The 7,779-nt window shown below is 62.8% G+C and overlaps 3 protein-coding genes across 3 annotated transcripts; 1 reads left to right on the plus strand and 2 right to left on the minus strand.

The window, feature by feature from the left end:
- Positions 1-974: 974 nt before the first annotated feature.
- HIGD2A (HIG1 hypoxia inducible domain family member 2A) lies at positions 975-1,353 on the minus strand. The gene is made up of 2 exons (XM_026047674.1): positions 1,217-1,353; positions 975-1,141 (listed from the first exon to the last, which is right to left on the minus strand). The coding sequence occupies exons 1-2, from the start codon at positions 1,326-1,328 to the stop codon at positions 975-977; spliced, it is 279 nt and encodes a 92-aa protein (XP_025903459.1). The 5' UTR covers positions 1,329-1,353.
- Positions 1,354-1,662: 309 nt separating this feature from the next.
- NOP16 (NOP16 nucleolar protein) lies at positions 1,663-4,023 on the plus strand. Its single transcript, XM_026047586.1, has 5 exons — positions 1,663-1,769; positions 1,868-1,982; positions 2,549-2,633; positions 3,398-3,504; positions 3,796-4,023. The coding sequence occupies exons 1-5, from the start codon at positions 1,663-1,665 to the stop codon at positions 3,937-3,939; spliced, it is 558 nt and encodes a 185-aa protein (XP_025903371.1). The 3' UTR covers positions 3,940-4,023.
- Positions 4,024-5,379: 1,356 nt separating this feature from the next.
- Positions 5,380-7,762, minus strand: ARL10 (ADP ribosylation factor like GTPase 10). The gene is made up of 4 exons (XM_026047556.1): positions 7,568-7,762; positions 6,751-6,913; positions 6,440-6,615; positions 5,380-5,928 (listed from the first exon to the last, which is right to left on the minus strand). The coding sequence occupies exons 1-4, from the start codon at positions 7,760-7,762 to the stop codon at positions 5,752-5,754; spliced, it is 711 nt and encodes a 236-aa protein (XP_025903341.1). The 3' UTR covers positions 5,380-5,751.
- Positions 7,763-7,779: the final 17 nt, after the last annotated feature.

The raw sequence follows: 7,779 nt of genomic DNA on the forward strand, positions 1-7,779 counted from the left end.
TGAGTGTGGGCAAGGACGGGCAGCCACCCAAACAGCAGAGCCTTCTGCACCTGTCAGGAAATCCTTGGGGCACGGGGCGGCCGGAGGCTTCACTTCACACTCCGGAGCACCCTCCGCCTCTCCCTTTGCAGGCACGGCCTCTGTCTAGCGGCAGGTTGCAGAATGTAAACACAGCAGCCTTGCAACTAAATCTGAGGGAAATGGGGCTGATGTGCAGCTCAGACACAGCAGCAAAGCGTCACTACCCTCGTCACCCACAAATGATCCTTGGTAGGATCTAAATGATTTGGATGATGACTTGAGCCACCTGCAAAGATGTTAGTCATGACATGGGAAATGGGAGTCCCTTTGGGAACAGCATTCTTGCAAAGCAGTTAGTTCAGGGTGACGAGAAGCAGCAAGTTCGGCAGGAACTCGCTTCCTACTAAACACAGCGGGAACAGCAGCGCGTTGCAGAGGGCAGGCGGAGCCCGTGCCGGGGGTCGCAGCTCCCACGCTGTTGTCACAAGGAGCCGGCTCCACGTCTGGTGCCCACCTTGCATCCCCAGAGCTGCAGGGCGGCAGCGCCTCCCCCCCCCGTTCCTTCCCACACTCTTTATGCCTCTGCCTCCTCCCTGTCTGCAACTCCGTGTCAGTCGGAATGCCGCCGCAATTCACTTTATTACCCACAGTTTGTGACTGAACGGACTACAGCTCAGCAGGGACGCCGGAACCCTGCCCTGCAGGGACCAAGCCCCAGCCAGGGCCGTTCCTGCTGCGTTTCCCAACCTCTTCTCGTTAATCCGCCTGGATTAAACGCGAGTATCAGCGGAGACGAGCGAGAAGGAAAAACATTTTACCAGGCAGCGCTGGCGGGCGGCCTCGGCAGGACGCGGCTTCTCGGCGAGCAAGGAAAGGCCAGGCGCACGCTTCGCGTTACCGCAGCCGTGTATTAGCAGCGGGCGGGCGCCGGGCGGGCCGGCCCCGCGGCGCCGTCACTGCCGGGCCTTGGCGGCGGCGGCCGCCATGCCGCCCAGCAGCGCCGCCACCGTGAAGCCCTGCGCCACGACGCGCGCGCGCATCAGCAGCTGCGAGCGCTGCACGTCGCCCTTCTTGAAGCTGACGAGCCCCCAGGCGAGCACGGCGGCGGTGCAGAGGCAGCCTGCGCGGGGCACGGCGTGAGCGCGGCCGCCCGCCCTGCCCCGCCGCCCCGCGCCGCCCCGCCGCCGCCGCTCACCCAGGGGCACCAGGGGGTTCTCGCGCGTCTTGCGCAGGAACTTCTCGCTGAAACTCTCATCGCGGAACACGGGCGGCAGCTCCGGCGGCAGCTCCGGCGGCCCCGTCTCCATGGCCACGAAGGTGACTCCGCGCGACCCTCGCCGGCCGCCGTAGCCGAGCACCGGAGCGCTCCCGCCGGTCCTCACTGCGCGGCGCGCTCGCTCCCGGCAGGCCGCGCGCGCGCCCCCTGCCCGCCCCGCCGCGGGGCACTCTGGGGGTTGTAGTCCCCATCGCGGGGCTCGCCGCGGGCGGCGCGGCGCGCGCGGACTGCGCTTCCCGTGGTGCCCCGCGGCGCCCCCCGCCGCGCTGCCCGCAGGACTACGTGTCCCATAGCGCCTCGCGGCGCCGCCCGCAGGACTACGCTTCCCGTGGTGCCCCGCGGCCGCGTGCGCGCGCGCAGCAGCCATGCCGAAGGCCAAGGGCAAGAGCCGGCGGCAGAAGTTCTCCTACAACGTCAACCGCAAGCGGCTCTACCGCAGCGCGCGCCGCCGCGCCAGGCCCCGCATCGAGTGGTGAGCGGCGGGCACGCGTGTCCGGGCCGCGGCCGGGCGGGGAGGACGCGCGGGGGTGGTCGCGGCGGCGCGGCCCGCGCTGACGCCTGTCCCCGCAGCGCGCACGTGCGCCATGCCTGGGACCCCGCCAAGTCGGTGGCGCAGAACCTGGCCGACATGGGCCTGGCCGAGGACCCCAACAAGGCCGTCCCCATCGCCAGGAAGGCGCTGCTGGTGAGTGGGGCCCGGGAGCGGCGGCGGGCGCCGTGCGGGGCCGGCGGCTCCGCGGTCCCGAGGGGCGCTGGGTGTAGAGATGGGCAGATACGTTACAGGAAAAGAACGGCTTTAGAGTCAGGTAAACGCAATCTCCCGGGGGGTTGCGGCTGGCACTGGGAGCGCTGCAGCCCCCTCTCTTTAGCTAGCAAGGAAAAGGAGCCCCTATAAAGCTGTGAGCGCGGCCTGCCCTCGCCCGTGGAGGAAGCAGCTGCCTAGAAATGGCCCTGTGAAATGCAGCTCTAGTGACGGAGACCAGAAGTGACCTGTTTGCTGTAGACACTTGTCCCTGTGCACACACTCCAGGCACAGAGGGGCTGTGCAGAGATTGCTCGTGATGGGCAGTGCTCTGTTGAACCATGCAGCTTTGCCTGTAGACTAGTTTAATAACACAAAACAAATCTCTGTTCAATCCTCTGAGATTCCCAAGTTGCAGGGCCGTTATGGACACAGCAGGGTTTCAGGAGCAGGGTGCAGGTGCCAGCCCTCCTCCCTGTGGACTTTCCTTTAATTGTCTTGTTTCTCAGTCAACGCAGGCAGCAGAGGGAGATGATGGAAGTGATGGACAAGAGAAAGGGAAGAAGACCGTGATAAAGCCCTACGTGTTGAATGGTTAGTGCTGCTTTATGGCCCTTCACGTGCACAGTCGTGGCGGGTCTGCTGCTGCGTCTCACTGTTGTCACTGTACTTGGAGCTCTGTTCCCTAGTCCCAGGGGATCCATTTGTTCCTCATTTTTGTCCTGCAGAACTGTCTATAGCTGTTGTGCTCTGCAAAGAAAGCTCCTTATTCTTGAATGCTCTTTCCTTGCTTTAGAGGATTTAAGACTCATGGGCTGGTGGAGCAGCAGCCTCCTGGTTTGGAGAGTTCCCAGCCGAGGCTGGAGTGGAGCCAGGAGCTGACACAGTCGTTCTGCCCTTCTAGCGTGCAGTGTCGCTCATGACTTTCCATCCTATTTTGCCTTAATCTTAAGGCTTTGTCTGCCACCCTAAGAGGGCTCTTATCGCTCCGAGACTTTCTTGTCACTCGTGTGACTCGTGGGTCTGTAGCACCTTGATTGTTTTAGTGGTGGCTGCATGGCTCCAAAGAGTTGCACGCTGAGCCATGAGAAGGTTTGTTCCTTTCTTGGAGTTCGAGTTGGGCAGGAGCAGCAGCACAGACGTAGGCACCTGCAGCACTGGCGAGAGGCTGTTCTCTCCTTCCTTCTCTTGTGCTGTCAGGCTGTTTAACAGTCCAGTGTGTGAGCTACGCTGCATGAAGCAGTTTCTCTTTCTCAAGCGCCATCAGGATCAATCTGTGGAGGCAGCTGGCATCCTTTGAGGTGCTGCTGGGTCCTGTTCATGCCTGCCAGCCTCATGGTGTCTTTGTCTTCTGCTAGAAATGGAATATGAGGCCAGCCTCCCTGAGAAGAAGTCAAACACGCTCTCACGAGACCTCATTGACTATGTGCGATACATGATACAGAATCACGGGGAGAACTACAAGGTAGGTGCTGGCTGCCCCAGAGCAAGGAGGACCTGGAGCTCCTCATTGTTGGCTTGTGCAGGGAGGGAAATGCTAAAGGATCTGTGTCCTGGAACCAGTTTTCTAGCCTGGCCTGGTTTTCTAAGGGGAGGCAGCGCTTTGAATCGTGGCCAGACACTTGTCTGACTCAGGTGCCAAATTGCAGCCAGCCTGGGTGGACCTGCCTGTTGAGAGTGGTTCTGATGACTGGGCTGGCTTGGGTGTTTGCTCATGTGGCCGCTCCTCTAAGTTACCCTCCTTCCTCTGTCACAGGAAATGGCCCGAGATGAGAAGAACTACTACCAGGATACTCCCAAGCAGATCAAGAGGAAGATCAACGTGTACAAGAACTTCTATCCTGAGGAGTACAAAGCTTTTATTGCATCGCTCAAGCAGGAAAAGATGGATGTGCAGTGACCAGGGAGTTCCTGTTCTCAGCTTTGCCTGCAATTGCAGGCCTGATGCTATCACTTTTTAAGGGGCGACGGTCACTCACAGGCTGTGAGTCCTGGGCCAGGACTCAGTGCCTGCAAGTCGAAGCCTTTGGGGATGGAAGAAGGACCTTCATGAGACAGGATGCCATTATGGCCAGGCTTGAGTGACTTGTGGCTGAGGCTTTTGGTCTTGGGGCTGAGTGTGCTGTGCCGCTCCCTGCTTCTCTTACCTTGTTATAATAAATGGCTTTTTCATACTGGTGTGAATATGTCTGGCTCGAGGACTTCCATTCCTGCTCGTGCATGGAGCAGTCCCTGCTTCGAAGAGTTCTTTGTGCCGACCTGCAGGCTGTAGGTGCTGGGCCCGCGTGTCACTGAGGATCCTCTGCAGCTGTGCGTTTGGGGTGCCTGGAGGGATGGGGGCAAAGCCCGCGGCTTTCCCTGCAAGTAGCAGAGCTAAGAGCTGTTTCCCCCAGGAGGGACCTCCCTCCTGCAGCTGGGCGCTGCCTTCCCTTCCAAGGAGAGGGAGGACAAAGCAGGGTGATTTATCTCTTTTATTGCAAGAGAGTACAAAAGCTTCACAGACCAGCCAGCACATGCCCCTTCTTCTTGATGTGTTCTCCAGCTCCCCCTGTTTTTCAGGACCCAGTGTACTCTGACCTAACCAACACATCTCCCCAGGCTGCCAGGTGTGCAGTGCCAGATCCTGCCTCCTTCCCCAGGGCACTGGAGAGGGAAGGAGACCATAAGGTGGGCGGATTCCTGCTCAGTGAGATTCCTCCGGAGTGCCCTGGCTCTCGGCCCTGCTCCGGGTCCCCCCTTCCTGCTGCCCCCTTCCTGCTTTTAAGTACAAAGTCCGGGGAGGTGCTGGGGATTGGGCCTTGCACCCGCAGCGAGCGGCAGCCTGAGCTGGTTCTTCCTGCTGGGGCCTGGCGCTGGCCCGGCGGGCTGGGAAGCGGTGACACGCGCCTCTGTAAGCGGTTACTCAGCGTGTTGCTCAGGAAGGAGTGTCCATGTAGCCTTTATCAGGTCGGGAAAGCAGCCAGGAGAGCCGCTCGGTTGGGTCGGCTGCCCTGATGGCTGAGAGAGCTGCGGGGCAGCGTCCTTCCCCGGAGCGGGATAAAACAGACCAGCGGTTCCCGCTGCCTGCGCCATGCGCTGCAGGGCATCGTCCCCTGCCGTCCCGCGGGGGGACATGGCTGCATGGGCCTGCTGGCAGGTACCGCAACACCGGGACACGGCTGCAGCAGGGCTCTGTCCCAGGGCATCGCCAGGGGCTGCCCAGGCACCTGGAGCTGTCCCCGTGGCTGAGGGAACTGCCTCCCTCCGCAAAACTTCCTCGTGACACTGCCGTCTGGCTCGGCGCGCTCACCATCGCCCTGCCCTGTGCTGGCACTTGAGGGGGCTGCTTCCAATGCTCAGCCCCACTCCTTTAAAACCTTACTCAGCTGCTGTGAAGGCACGAGGCTCTGCCCTGTGCTGAACCCTGCCTGCCAACCTGGAGGTAAAATCTGTGCTTGTGCCTCCATCCCAAGGAGACTCTGCTCTCAGCGGGGCGAGGTGGTTGCGCTCTCCCTTTGGCAGAGACCAGAGCCTGCTGCTCTTGTTCCCTGAGGGCAACCTGCACCTCAGCTGTACCCCACGTCTCTCAGGGTGCAGCGAACACATTACCAGGCCAGGAGGCTGCTAACAGCGCGACACAGCCCCCGGCTGCTCCCGTCCCGCTGTCTCTGTCCTGCCACCGTCCTCTTGGAAAGGGAAGCTCTTCTGGGGTCGGAGTGGGCACCCCGAGCACTCAGGGCTGGGAGAGCAGGGTGACCAGCAGGCTCCTGAGGTGCAGGACGCTGGTGGCAGTGCTGAGGCTGGCCCAGGTCGCGCTGGTGGGCAGGAGGAAGAAGTCCCGCTGGCCGCCGAGCGTGTGCAGGGCCAGCTCGTCGCGCAGCTCCTCCGCGCTCAGGGCATCGCTCTTGTCCTGCAGCAACAGGGGACAGGACTTGGTTCAGGAGAGCCTTGGACGTCCTGCTGACCCGTGACCATTCTTGCAGGCTGTGACCAGCACGGTGACCAGGACATCCTGCCCAACAGGAACCCCGTCCTGCTCGTGCAGTCCTAGCAGAGCCCGTGCCAGGCAGGGCCTCTTTCCTCTCGCATTTTGAATCACTTCAGCGCAAAATAATAGGAAGCAGCGGCAGGCACGCGCTTGGCCGCCTGCCTGGAAAATGTATTTCCCCTGTGGGTCTTTGCGCACTGCTGCGTGCCGGGGTGCTTTCCCAAAACTCATTAGCTGATGCAAGAGGAGCGGCTCCCACTGCTAACGGCAGCCTTACCTTGGGATAAAGAAGACAAGCCCTGATAACGTGGATTTTGCCAGAGATGATGGAGATTGGGTGTCAGGCTTTGCCCTCGGGACCCACGAAGGGACGGTTCCCCTGCAGTCAGAGCGGGTGGGAGCAGGGGGACCGTCGCGGGGGGCAGACACCCACCTGCTTGTTGGCCAGCACGACCAGGGGCAGCCGCGGCTCCTCGGCCAGCAGCGCGTGAAGCTCCCGGCGCGCCGTGACCAGGCGCGACCTGTCCACCGAGTCCACCACGAACACCAGCACGTGGGCCTGGCTCAGGTAGTGCGGCCAGTAGGAGCGCAGGTTCTGGTTGCCACCCACTGTGGGGAGAGAGGCTGGCTCAAGCGCCCAGGGAAAATGGGGAGCCGAGGGCTCCAGCGGGGCTCCCCTTTATGGGGCTTGCAGGAACAGGGTAAATGTTCTGGGGGGCAGAGGGAGGGCCAGGCCAGCCGTACCCTCCAGCAGCTCCATCTCCAGCCCCTCCGTGCACAGACGGGCCGATTTGAAGCCCTGCGTGGGCGCCATGGTCTCCTTGGCCGTCCTGCTGCAGATGTAGTGCAGGACGCTGCTCTTCCCTGCTCCGTCCAGCCCCAGCACCAGCACCTGCCTCCAGTCCAGCTGCAGCACAGGACAGAGCGCAGCTGGGCAGGGCAGCCCCACATTCCGGAGCTCCCAGCCCCATACTAGGGCAGCAGGAGGTTCAGGACCCAGCCTGCAGCCATGGGTCCTGCCAGCCCCCAGAGGTATCCCACCCTGCACCCCTTTTGCCAGACTAATGGGATCCCAGGGCTTTCCAAACCCCGGGCTCTCTTCCTCCCCTGGACAGGCTTGGGGAGGATTCTGGCAGGATCCCAGGGATAGCGACACCCTGCGCCCTTTTCTCCACCTCAGGAGCTCCAGGGGCGATTCCCCCTCCCCTATATGACCGGGTACAAAAGGGTCCTGGGGAGGATCCAGGGGAAGATCCCAGGAGGATCCAGACCCTCAGCCCCTTCCCTGGGCCCATGGGCTCTAGGGGCATCCTGGCGATCCCGGCTCCGTGCTTCCTTCCCGGTTGGATGGGCTTGGAAGGGGATCCGGGTGCTGATCTCCACCCTGCCCCTATCCCGGCCGCCTGTGCTCCGGGAGGTATCCTGGTGCGGGTCGGGGATCCCGGGGGGGACGAAGGCCCTGCCCCCCACGACCCCGCGACGGGAGCTCCACTCCGCGCCCGTCCAGCTTCTCGGTGGCCTCGGGGAAAGGGCCCCCCGGGGGCCGCCCCGCCGCTCTTACCGCGCCGTCGGGGGGCTCCCGGCTCTGCTGCTCGCGCAGCTCGCGCAGCTCCCGCTCCCACCAGCCGTCCCAGCCGGCGCAGGTGCCGCCGCGGTGGAAATAGACCTTCCAGGCGATGCAGAGCAGCGAGCCCAGGGCGGCCACGGCGGCGCCCAGCGCCAGCGCCAGGTGCCGGAAGGCACCGGCCGGCGCCATGTGCCCCCGGCGCCGCT

This window comes from Nothoprocta perdicaria, unplaced genomic scaffold (assembly GCF_003342845.1).
Source record: "Nothoprocta perdicaria isolate Ctin4 unplaced genomic scaffold, notPer1 scaffold_5, whole genome shotgun sequence".
Classification (NCBI taxonomy): domain Eukaryota; kingdom Metazoa; phylum Chordata; class Aves; order Tinamiformes; family Tinamidae; genus Nothoprocta; species Nothoprocta perdicaria.

What these genes read in the sequence shown, in the direction of transcription:
- NOP16 (XM_026047586.1), top strand. Translation starts at nt 1,663, where the DNA reads ATGCCGAAGGCCAAGGGCAAGAGCCGGCGGCAGAAGTTCTCCTACAAC. An exon ending in GCCAGGCCCCGCATCGAGTG is followed by an intron (nt 1,770 to 1,867) that starts GTGAGCGGCGGG and finishes CTGTCCCCGCAG; the next exon opens with CGCGCACGTGCGCCATGCCT. An exon ending in TCGCCAGGAAGGCGCTGCTG is followed by an intron (nt 1,983 to 2,548) that starts GTGAGTGGGGCC and finishes CTTGTTTCTCAG; the next exon opens with TCAACGCAGGCAGCAGAGGG.
- HIGD2A (XM_026047674.1), bottom strand. Translation starts at nt 1,328, where the DNA reads ATGGAGACGGGGCCGCCGGAGCTGCCGCCGGAGCTGCCGCCCGTGTTC. An exon ending in GAACCCCCTGGTGCCCCTGG is followed by an intron (nt 1,142 to 1,216) that starts GTGAGCGGCGGC and finishes TGCCCCGCGCAG; the next exon opens with GCTGCCTCTGCACCGCCGCC.
- ARL10 (XM_026047556.1), bottom strand. Translation starts at nt 7,762, where the DNA reads ATGGCGCCGGCCGGTGCCTTCCGGCACCTGGCGCTGGCGCTGGGCGCC. An exon ending in GGGAGCCCCCCGACGGCGCG is followed by an intron (nt 6,914 to 7,567) that starts GTAAGAGCGGCG and finishes CCTGTGCTGCAG; the next exon opens with CTGGACTGGAGGCAGGTGCT. An exon ending in GGAGATGGAGCTGCTGGAGG is followed by an intron (nt 6,616 to 6,750) that starts GTACGGCTGGCC and finishes CTCTCCCCACAG; the next exon opens with TGGGTGGCAACCAGAACCTG.